The 12,765-nt window shown below is 37.1% G+C and overlaps 1 protein-coding gene across 1 annotated transcript; it reads left to right on the top strand.

Moving 5' to 3' along the window:
* Nucleotides 1-2: 2 nt before the first annotated feature.
* THG1L (tRNA-histidine guanylyltransferase 1 like) lies at nt 3-10,985 on the top strand. Its single transcript, XM_026696676.2, has 6 exons — nt 3-249; nt 1,725-1,901; nt 3,065-3,234; nt 3,957-4,045; nt 6,702-6,809; nt 10,658-10,985. The coding sequence occupies exons 1-6, from the start codon at nt 59-61 to the stop codon at nt 10,814-10,816; spliced, it is 894 nt and encodes a 297-aa protein (XP_026552461.1). The 5' UTR covers nt 3-58; the 3' UTR covers nt 10,817-10,985.
* The last annotated feature ends 1,780 nt before the right edge of the window (nt 10,986-12,765 follow it).

Here is a 12,765-nt window from a genome sequence, read left to right as displayed (position 1 = left end):
TAGAGAGGCGGCGTTAGAGTCCAGTCTCTTCCGGTGTCTCCCAGCGCTCCTTCCGGCAATGCTACCGCAGCCTCGGCTTGGCGGCGCTTTGGCTGCCATCGCTTTAGGCCTTAAATCAAGTTTTCGTCGTTATGCCCGAGCCGCCATGGCGAAGAGCAAATTCGAATACGTCCGGGATTTCGAAACGGAGGATAAATGTTTGCCCAACTGCTGGATCGTCGTACGGTTGGATGGACGCTGCTTCCACCGGTAAAGACACGCTTCAATCATTGGCGGCAGCGTGTGGAGTTAACAGGCTTGGTTGCCCGGCGACCGGCCGACCAATAGGAGCGAGGGTCAGCTCCGGGATCGTCGGCGCCAGTTCAAAATGAAATCTGGTTAGCTCTGTGGGCCGTTTGGCTTCCCTGGCTTCACTTTGGGATACCGTTTCCCAGCCGTTGGCAGCTACCAGATGATGGACTCTTGTTCCCAGAATCCATCTGTTCATCCGGGCATTGCTGGGGATTCTGGGAATTGAAGTTCACACATTTGAAAGTTGCCAAGTTTGGCAAATGCTGCAAATTTGGGGGGTACTGTGTGCTTGCATGCATGTTCAATACCCAAACTGATCTCATTGGAGATAGAAGCATGAATCAAATCTTAACAAATATTCTTTTCTTTTAATTACATTTGTAATTTTGGAGAAGAATCCTTTCTCTGTAGTTGTTCCTTGCTCGGGTCAAAACAGATGCCATTATCCAGAATTCAAAAGAATATTAACATCCAAGGTGAAAAGCATTAAATGCAGTTAACCTCTTACAAGGAGTACAAAGCTGTCTTATATTCAGGGGTAAATAGTCTGCACATGTCTAGTTTTAGAATGTTGAAGTTTTACTTTCCTAATAACAATTTCTCACTTTCTAATTGATATATCTTATTGGCAAAATATATCTTATTGGCAAAATACGTAAAAATGGCATTGGTTTAGCTTTTTAATGACTACCTTCTAACACTTTGTAATGACAATAAGACAGATTATGTAAAATTAGATGGATTACGGCCTAAATGTTTTTTATATCCTTATTCTGCCATAATTTGGATGAACTATCAATGGTTTATTTTAAAAAAAATAATATGTTGCATTTGTACAGATGGCATGCAACCATTATGTTCCAAATGTTCTCTGGAAAAGTTCTGATTGTACTGGTTTCCGGAGGTCATTAAATTGGATGTTGATATGATTAAGAGGAGATGTGCTTATAATATAGAGGCTTCAATGGAAAAATATTGTCTTCAAGCACCTGCTCTTTTAACTTCTTAAGAATGGTGGACAATTGACAGATATGTCAGAGAGCATACACAAAATGTGTTAATTCCAGATAGAAAGGTACCTAGAAGCCAAAGCATATAGAGCTTTATGGGTGAAACTTGACTTGATAGCACTTTGAATTGCACTCAGAAACCTATGGGCAACCAACACAATACCATGGCTGTTGTGATTTTCATTTTCCAGCAAGTAGGTTACTACATCTTGCACCAACTTCAGGATACTTTCAAAAGCAGCCTCATATAAAACACACTGCAATGATTGTTACTAAGGTCTATTGCTCCAGGTACGGCTGCAACTAAGTAGGAAAAGCCCCTATCATAGCTTCTACCAAAACTTCAGTATCTGTAACACAGGAAATTATTTAAACAGATATGACAAATGAAATGTTTTTAATTATATGCTTTTCATTTTGAAGCTTTGCTGAGCAGCATGATTTTAAGAAACCTAATGATGATTGTGCTCTTAATTTGATGAACAAGTGTGCCCAAACAGTGATGGAAGAAATGGAGGAAATTGTCATTGCCTATGGACAAAGTGATGAATACAGCTTTATTTTCAAAAAGAAAACCAACTTGTTTAAGAGAAGGGCAAGGTAGTTACTTTTGCAGTTTTTTCCCTCCCAATATATGTTAAGATACTCTTTCCAAAATAAGCTTTAATACAACAATTTGATTACTTTTGATTTTATGATACTTGTAGCTTTACCATATATCTCCATTCTTAGAAACATCAATACATGTAGTGAGGAAGGGATACATACACAAACACACACAGACATCTTTGCATATGTATGTATTGATGGATAAGTGGCCATTAAATGTTACTGGCAATGTATTTTTAACTTTCATTCACATATTTCACTCTTTAAAGTGATTTAACTGTATGAAATCTTCCAAAAATAGTTGATGGCCTCATAATATGCTTGTTCATTGCATAATCTTGTTTAATAAGCTATATAATTGTTTAACATTAGTCTTTCAGTTGCATAGAGATTATGCAATATTGGATTATAGTTTAGCACATGGAGGCCTTATAACACAGGTGTCAAACTCATGGTGTCATGTTGCCATCATGTGACATTTCACGATGTTTTTTCCCTTTGCGGAACTGGGGTGGGTGTGGCCTGCACATGATGCATCTGGCCCAGGGGCCGCCAGTTTGATACCCCTGCCTTATAGCAATGTGAGCTGCTGTGTTACTTTCAGACTGTAAGTTAAGCCTTGTATATCAAACATTATTTCTGAAGCACTTTATTTGACAACCAGTTCAATTCAATTCATTTATAGTAAAATGTAGAAAGATATTAAATGTAATAGACTAAAAGACATTTTGAAAGATGCTTTCTATATAAATAAGATGCTTTCTATGTAAATAAGAGTTGCATTTTACATTGCATTATGTTTACTGTGATAGAATTATAGATACTAACAGTCAATCTTGCCTAACATAAAATATATACATGACAAAATTAAACATGTTGGATCTGGATTTTATACTTAACATATACTTTGGATTATTAGAGCTAGTCATTTCTCTTTTCTAGAGAAATTTTACATGTTTTAGAATTATGCTGTCAACATTTTGGATTCATAAACTATGAGAATAAGTTATAAGTTACAAATAAGGTATACATTTTTGGAAAGAATTTCTAAAATCATGAACAAGGCATGCATTCTTGTATTTATATAGGCTAGTTAACTCTTGTGTTGCTTATATTAAAAAGTTATGTTTTCTCTCCCTTTTTTTCCTCACAAGTAAACTAATGACTCTCGTGGTCGCCAAGTTTGCATCCAGCTATGTTTTTTATTGGAAGGATTATTTTAAGGACAAGCCCCTTTTGTATCCACCAGGATTTGATGGACGTGTTGTGTTGTATCCCAGTGACCAAAATCTAAAAGATTATCTCAGTTGGCGACAAGCTGATTGTAAGTATTGCAGGAGTGAAATGTAGGTTATAGAACAATAATTTTTAAGAATAGATATTTAAGATATTTATTTAAGAATCTCATTTTCTGCTAAAAAAAACCCATTAAAAGTACCTGATTTTATTCACTTGAACTATCACAACTTTAGAGATGGAAAGTGGGGGAGGAGAGGCATCTTCCTTACAGTACTTAAGTATTTTCTCAAAATTGTATTCTTACTTAGAAATAAGTAAAGAGAATGGGAATCTGGAATATTCCACATGGTGAGGTAATCACTATCTGCACAGGTCATATTTTTCACAACAAAAATGCAGCTGCCCTATTAATCAATTCTATAAAATAGGCTTCAGATACTGCCTTATAATTCAAGTCAACAAATGCAAAGGTATTAATATTGCTGGATGTTCAAGATTAGCTTCTATTCCCCTCCATTGCATCTAGCAATTGATGACATGCCTTCTCCCAAAATTTCTATTTATTGAATCCTCACTAGATAGCTTGCCGAATAAATTGAAAAAAGTAAAAAAAACAACCAACAAACCTCTGCACAATGTAGAAATTTATTATAAAAATATATTTTAAAAAATTATGTTATTGTTTTAGGTTACATATAAATACCAATAAAAATAGTTGTAGTAATTATAATACCATTTCTGAAATCAATCTTATAGCAAATATTGCTATCTTCTCTAATGATTTTTTTTCACTTGGTATCACTATAGGTCATATCAATAACCTCTATAATACAGTATTTTGGATTCTTGTGCAGAAAAGTGGCCTGACGCCAGTACAAGCCCAAGAGAGACTTAAGGTTTGAAACATTAGTCCAAATATTTTAGCCTAAAGAGCACATTGTACCTAGCTTGTGTTATTTCCAGAAACATATATAACATTTGAAGTATTTCTAATATTGGAACAGATATATTTGTGTATTTGTCTTGTATTCCAAGTTTGACTTTACATTTGCTGTTTTTGCTGGAATGCTTGTCTACATGGATTGGATTTGGTTTCTGGTAGGAAGGTTAAACCTACAAAGAACTGGCTATTATTTAGGAAAGATGTAAATATAGCAACTGATCAACCTCAGGTAAAACAGGAAATAAGAAAAAGACTTCATTTATTTATTTAGCATATGGCAGGGATGCCAAACTTGATGTCATTGAGGACCGCATCAGGGTTATGTTTGACGTCACTTGTGTCCCAGGTGCTTATGATGGCCCGACTGCTCTGCCAGTGAAAACAGGCTCCTGAGCTCCGTTTTTGGCTGTGACGGCCTCCTGCAACCCTCTGCCAGCGAGCCCTCCTGAACTCTTTTCCCTGGCAGAGGCACTGCGAGCCAGTCCTTCACTGTTTCCAGGGAGGCCCTGCGGGCCAGATCTAAGTATCCAATGGGCCAGATCTGGCCCTTGGGTCTTGAGTTTGACGCTCCTGACATATGGCATATCATATATGGATTAGGAGTATAAATTAACATTAACATTAAACTAATTAAAACGACTAAAAAGTTCCCTTTTTAATCTGGCTAATGCTAGTTGGCAGAACTTAAAAAGTAGTAATTGTTTGCCATGGAATCATCTACCTTGGGATTTTTTTCTCTAATTTATTATTATTTTGTTTAGTAGTTAAGGGGCCAGTCTAGAAAGTGGGAAACCATGAGTTCAAGTCACGCTCTGGAAAGTCAGCTGGATGACTTTGGGCTAATCATTCTCTCTCAGCCCAACTCACTTCACAGAGTTGTGGGGAAAATAGGAGGAGGAATGTGTGTTGGATATGTTTGCCTTGGGTTATTTGTAATATAAAGCTAGGAAATAAAAATAGAGTTGCAGGAGAACACTGATGACATGAAGCTCAATTCCTGTAGAAAAACAACAATGTTTGTAAGCTGTAATTGGATTTGTTTTCTTCTGACTTCTAATTTTTAAGAAATATTATAAGGAATGTAGTATGTACTACATACTTTTCATTGCTCAACTTTAGCTCTTATCATTCAGGAAGCTTTGATTACTGGTCAACTTTAGTTTCCTAAAGTTCATTTCCCATGTGCAGAAGTTAGTGGGAGGTAGCCTAGATTAGACACTTGAATGGGATCAATCATCCATGTGCTATTGATATATTGGCAAGGAGATCAAAAATAGTATTTTTCAAGACATTTTCTTTGCCATCATCCTTATCTTGTACCATATTCATGGACAATTCTTTTTCTCTTCATACTATCAGGTTTGGATCTGACATGGGGATCTGATAACTTGATTGTGTATGGGGAACTATGTGAGTGTTTCAAGAGTGTAACAGCCCCAAAATTCTCAGTCTAACATCCAGCTACAGAGTTAAGGAAATATAGTGATATCTCTATGTGCCACTGGAGGTTTTAACTAAGGACTCTGGCCATGTTATATCAGAATTACAAGTAAATGAAAATATCCACCTCTAGATCAGGGCAAGAAAATAATAGATATCATGGTGATATAAGTATAAATAGCTATTAAGTGAAGACAGGGGCATATTACATTTTTTTGCTGCTTGGCAAATAATATTCTCTTCCAGTTGCAGAAAGTTTACAAGCTAAAAACAAATGTTTGTGTATGCACTTAGACCCTATGAGTTGAGTCCACAGAAGAAATTAATAGACTGAAATTGCTGGTTTTGCAAATGTTTGTTATAGAATAGAAATACTAATTTTTTAAATACTAAATTCACCGCTGTTAGTCTGGTACCATTTTGATGTGTTAGATCTCAGTATTATATGTATATGTATGCAGTCAGGGAGTTCTGATAGTTATAATACAAGCATATTTGTAGGCCACCAAATTGGGAGAAAGGCAGGGGTGGGTTTCTATGGGTTCTATCCACCTCTTTAGAACCGGTAGCTCTAAAGAGCAGCAGACATAGAAACAGTTCTATGTCTGCTGATGTTTTTGCCCACCCACCTGCCTGGGCTCATACCTGACCGTTATTTCCTGCTTTTTCAAGTTCAGCTGCTGTGCAGGGCACAGCTGCAGTTAAAAAAGTAGGAAAAAAGGGCTTTTTCAAAGGCTGCTTCTCTGCACGCAGCGTGCTGATGACGATTTACAGGCACGCCCACTCAGCGTGCAGGAAGCACATTGTAAATCACCGAACCTCGTAAATCATCGAACTGGTAGTTAACCCTGTCGGATCCCACCCCTGGAGAAAGGTATATTAAATTATTTCACCAAGCTTTTTGCCTGCTAATAATAATGATGGATGACATCTTAATCACCTGTTAAAAAATGAAGTTTTAAGCTCCACCTGTTAGTAGCTATGAACCAATGTTTCCCTATTTTCTTTCTGAGGAGAATGTGTGTTCAGAAGTGTGATGGGTTCCTTTTTGATCAAATGCATGCTGAATCCCTAAATGAAGAGCAACATCCATTTATTACATTAATAATTTCAAATATTAATAGAGTTCTCCTAGGTTCATATGAAATGCTTCCCTCCCCCCCCTTTAGGGAACCCTTGCAAATGACAAGAATGAGATTTTATTTTCTGAATTCAACATTAACTACAACAAAGAACCTGAAATATATAGGAAAGGAACTGTTTTAATATGGAAGAAGGTAAGTCATATTCTTGTTTGTCTTTAAAATGTCAGCAAGCATATTTTAAATAAGTAATTATACAAAAATATTTTAGGATAGTAAAGTGATTTTTTTTTAACAAAGCCCATCTGTGCTGAATTACCAGAGACATCTGCCTCATCAGTTGATTATGCTTTTGTATGATGAAGTTATTGCAAGAGTTATTCCTGTATTAGACGACCGGAAGCATTATCGTCATCAGCCATTCAGTTGTGTCCAGCCCTCAGCCATTCTGTAGATCAGCACTGTCCATGCTTCCCTGTCTCACACTGCCTCCTTCAGATCCTCAATGGTCATCCCAGTGATATCCATTATATGTCCAGCCAGAGGGTACTGGAGACCAGAAGCAAAATAGTGGTAATTCCACATTAAGGTTTAGCTAAAGCTGGATTCTCACATATTAACTAACCCTGCTATTGAAGGTGGAAAAGTTTTGGCTTATGAAGTCTCAGATTATTTGTTTATACATAACATCAAATAATGGTCTTATCTCTACTGTTGAGTCCTTTCAAAAATAGTTGAAAAGTAGAATACTGTATTAAGTTTAATCTACCCCAAATATTAGGCATTGCATTTCACTAAGTATCACTTTAGTGCTCAGTGAAGTGCAATTGAAAAAAAGATTTTATCAAGTGTAGTAGTAATGAAAATTTGGAATACACACCATTATGCTGTTCATATTTTGTGACATACTGATTTTATTTATTTATTTATTTACTTACTTACTTACTTATTTATTTATATGCCACTCATCTCACTCTTACAGTAACTTTGAGCAGCTTACAGAATGATAAAAAGGTTAAAAAGAGACAACATGAAATGATTAAAATTAAGATTAAATAAGAAACTAAAAATGAAGGGGACAGGTGATATCGGGGTAGAAATGTTTCTTTACCCAGCCAGTCACCTCAGCATAGGGCACCCCTATCAGTGCCCCAGGCCAGCTGGCAGAGCCAGGTTTTGAGGCTTTTCTGGAAGACCAGGAATGTGGGGACCAATCTCGCCTCCAGTGGGAGAATGTTCCAAAAGGCTCATTAGGAAAGGCTCTTTTCCTGCAGTCTACCAATTGAAATTCTTTGGCAGTGGGATCCGGAATATGTCTTCTGCTGGAGTGAGTGGGATGAGCCTATCGCATTGGGATCAACAGCTCCTCAGATACTCTGGACCCAGGGTTTAAAAGTAATGACCAACATCCTGAACTGGACCAGGAACTGATATTGGGTGTGCTATTCCCAAAAATTATTTTTATTTGGGGAATAGTACTATTCCCAAAAGTTATTTTTTCATTATTATATTTTATATCTTTTCAACACTTATATATTCTATTGATAATATGCCACCTTATTTCAGCTTTCCTTCTTTAGCTCACCTTTTGATCATGAAAGACCACTATTTACAGTAATCTTCCTATATATTGCCAGTGTAAAAAACAAACAAAGCTTCAATGCTTATAGATGTTTGTATTTATACTTGAACATTTTGTGTATCAGCTACCATTATTTATATACCATATTTGTTTAGTAGACTTTGACTTATGACCACAGTTGGGACCAGAATCTATTTTGAGCCAAGTGATTGTTAAGTGAGATGCCCATATGAATGCTTTGCTCAATGACCACAATCCCAATACTCATGATCATTAATGGGTCATCATGGGTCATTAAGTGGAGTCGTTAAGTGGAGTGAGATTGTTGCCTGCTGAGTTTAGCTGTTTTCTATGTGTGGAAGAGAACTGCTCCAAGCGTCCTGCAGAAACGGAGCTGGATCTTTGGGATCTGACCTCCATTTCTCAATCCCACTGGAGGTGTTTGTCTCCCCTTCTTGTATGGAGAACTGCTTTGGTGGCTGCAGAAATGAGGCTCACATCTTTGGTAACTGACTTCCTTTTCTTCAGCTCTTCAAAGGAATACCCCTCCCCTCTGCATGGAGAGGAATGCCTTCAAAGGGCTACTGAAACAGCTCATAGGAGATCTGACCTCCATTTCTGCACCCCTTTGGAGGAGTCCCCTTGCCTTCCATAAGCAAGAGGATAGGGAAAACTCCTATTTGTCTTCATTGAACTCTTCCTATTTGAACATAACATACAGGAAGGTCTTGACTTGCAACCTCAGTTTAGCCTAAAATTTCTGTTGCTAAGTGAGACAGTTAAGTGAATTTTGCCCCATTTTTTATGACATTTCTTGCCGTGAATCACTGCAATTGTTAAGTTAGTAACATGATTATTAAGTGAATCTGGCTTCCCCATTGACTTTGCTTGTCAAAAGGTAGCAAAAGATGATCACATGACCCTAGGACACTGCAACCCTCATAAATATGAGTCAGTTGCCAAGCAACTGAATTTTGATCACGTGAGCACAGGGATACATGTAAGTGTGAAAAACAGTTGTAAGTCACATTTTTTAGTGCCATTGTAACTTTGAACTAAATGAACTGTTGTTGACGACTAGCTGTACAATATAATTCAAGAAAATGACGTGCAGTTCCAATTACAGATTGCTCTCAACTTGCATCCACTTGTTCAGCAACCATTCAATTATAGCAGTGCTGAAAATATGGATGTGCAATCAGTCCCCGAAGCTTCATCAATGGCAATACCCCCATGTTGTTTAATTATTATGACTGAAGCATTTGGATGTCTGGCTGATGGTTATGTTGCGGGAAGCTACAGTCGTGTGATTGCCATTTGTGACTTTTCTTGCTAGCTTCCAATAAGCAAAGACAACAGGAAACCTGGCAGGGAAGGTCACACAGTCTCTGGCACCTCTCCCAGTCACTTCTGACTTGTGTGGCCCTTCACCAGCTCATGTGGCCTTTGCTGGGCTTCTCAGATTCCCCCATAAACCTCGGAGCTCCCTTACCTGGGACTTCCACTGCTTAATAACCCACATATCTTGGGGTTATGACAGCAACTAGGAGTTCCCAGATTGTCCTCGCTAAGTGAGGATAGTCACATGACATTGTTCTTTACAGCTGATTGCTTAGCAATGGCAATCCTAGTCCCAATAGCCATCATAATTCTAGGATTATTTGTACTATTAGCCATAGCTTATCTGGCCTCTTGTGGAAAGATGGGCATTCAATTACGGAACATCTTATAGGACACTGATTCCCCAGTCCTGCATAAGAATGTGAATACTGTGTGTATATGAGTTAGATCTTGCTGATTTAATTAAGTATACAGATCAGCAAATTATAGTACTAAGTCATGGTATGGCTTTTTGCATCCCACAAGCCAAAAGCAAGCAAACTTATATCTTCATGAAAGCCAAGGAATGATTTTTTGGCCACAAGACTTTTTTTTTTTTGCCCTATATTCTGCAGCCAGGTGCTATAAGTGAAAACATAACGACACTCAGCGTCCTTGCCATTCAAGGTGTGATTCTTTTACTTTCATAGGAATTCATTAAAACATGTTAAGGTTTTCTGAAGTTTAACACATTTTTATTTCCTTCTGCCCCTACTGGAAATTATGTCATTAATGATTTGATGCCAGATTTGGGCAGTGTGGTTTTGGGAACGAGGCAATTCCTTGAAGACTGCAAGAGAAAGTAGGGGAGGGGGATGCTACCTATTGGTTCCTGGCTTAACATTATGTATCAGTTTAGCCACTGCATGTCAAAAACATGTTGAAAAAAATCATTCTCTTCTGAATGAAGTGGAATGAAGATGCTTTGAAGATGAAGTCTGCCATTTTACAGTGATAGTCTAATACGTGAAAGTGGTGCTTTGATTTAATATATTAAACACTGCAACTCTAAAAGCCTTAAATTCTGAATAGATTTTTAAAAGTTCAGTTATTAATATATTATTTGTATTTCTATTCCTAGGTAGATGAAATCGGTAAGAAAAAAATTAAAGTAGGGGAAACAGAAGAGAACGAAATTGAAGAAATCAAGAAGAGAAATAGACCAATTCCTTTGCATTGTGATATTATTGGAAATGAATTTTGGGAACACAATCCTGAAATCCTGCTTGACAAGAGGTGACCTTTCCTATCTGCATTTTAGTCTGAACCTATTGGGTATACTTTATTTTACAAGAACTGCATTATGGTGGGGAAAAGATATAATCTTGTATTTTGTAATAGCCATTTTACTTGAGTGAACAAATGAAAAATCAAGGTATTGTTCATAAATAAACACTTTTTTATTAAAATTACAAGTAGGCTGAAAATAATCTTAAACTTTACATTGGAAAAGGAATGCCTTTAATTTCTTCTCTGGCCCTCAAAAGAACTCTACTGCTGTAGGTCTCATGAGATGCTAAGTTGCCCATTTAAAACTCTGAAAACATTTAAACTACTCCTTCAAATTAAATTCTATCATCAGGGAGCCAAGTTACAAATTATCCTAGTTGCTAATGTCTCTGGATTATATGAGTGATAAACAAAATACCCTGGCAAGTAGCAGAAAGTAATTAGGAAGTTTTCTCTCAAGTGTAAATTAGTTCCGGCCTTTTTGAAAGCTATGGAAACATAATTTCCCTCTGTAATCGAACATTTATTATTTGGACTCTCTCCTTGCTGCATTTCGGATTATTAGACAAGGTCTCAGGTGGCCAACCAAGAGCAATAATGTTATTGTATAAGGGAGATAGCGCAGCAGGGTGTGTTTGTAGGTCATGCTCTCATTTTGCTGCTGCCTGGGAAACTATCCAGTTCCTGCTGTTGAGAATTGTGGCAACCAACTTACTGAAAGTCTTGTATTGGGATGTGAAGTTCAAAGAGTTGTGTTACTCTTCTGCCTTTTCAAAGGCCATGCTACCCAGCAGCAAAAAGGATAGAGGCATTCGGACAAATGTGAGATTTGGGTAAAAATCGCCCTGGTGTCTAGGTTTTATATAGAGCTGTTTAAGGGGATTCTTAAGTGTTTGTGAATTTGCTCTAAAAGGCAATAATTTAGAATAATAGGCATTTTGCATCATTTGAAAGCCATTTGAAAAAAAATGTACTTATTTTTTCTGAAGTGACAAGTGTCTTCATTACTATAGTTAAAATAACATTAAAAGGGTAAAAAGAAACAAGTAACGTGCTTTCCAAAAATGATGAGCTCTTGTATCTGTGTCAGCAATCCACAATACTTGTAGTGAGCTTAGCAGGAATAATAGGCAAAGTATCTACGCAAGGTGGATTTTTGTATTCCTGCTTTCCACAAGGTGCTCCAGGTTATTAGCAGCAACAACAACAAAAAAAGCAGCTGTGTTTTCATAACACACTGAAGCAAAAACAAGCTGGCCACTTGTTAGCCAGTGGCTGTATTAACCAATTCCTGATCCAGCACCTTTCTACAATACAAAACAGATCTCTGCTGGATTTACAAACCAAATTTGTTTGAATCACATTTTGCAGGATCCAATCTGGATCGGTCACTGGGACCAGAGGTTTTGTCTTTGGATTCATGCTAGAGTTCATTTCAGGGAACTTCTCAGTAGCAGAGTGATATTTTGTTATACCAGCCATACTGAGAATCAGAAGGTGGAATATACTTGGCTCGCTAATTTGTCTATTTTTAAGTAATCACTATATAAGACATAAGCAGAAAATGAAGCACATGATAGACTTCTTACAGACCTAAACAAAAAAAATCCTAATTTCCAATTGTCAGTAAACAATTGTGTTCATCCCTCATAAGTCACCTTACAAGTTTAAATAGTCAGACAAAACAATTATGAGGGTAGGATGGGGAAGGTGATCCTATGCATAAGACATTCCTTGATGCCTATTAATCAAGGCTGCTTTTTTCCGATTTCTGTCAGAACAGGCTAAAACTTTACTGTATGGTCTTATGGTTATCTTCTAGAATCTGAATTTGATTGAGATGAGCCTCTAGAAGTTGAATAAATAAATATTTACAAAAATTCATCTTTAGCACAATCACTAACTTCCTTGTTAGCAGCTGACCTAATCACAACTTTGGACCCAACCTCTGAAGGTTGT

The sequence above is a fragment of the Pseudonaja textilis genome, chromosome 2, assembly GCF_049901715.1.
Source record: "Pseudonaja textilis isolate UNSWEBS1 chromosome 2, rPseTex1.2, whole genome shotgun sequence".
Lineage (NCBI taxonomy): Eukaryota > Metazoa > Chordata > Lepidosauria > Squamata > Elapidae > Pseudonaja > Pseudonaja textilis.
This window is presented reverse-complemented; position numbering and strand designations above follow the sequence as displayed.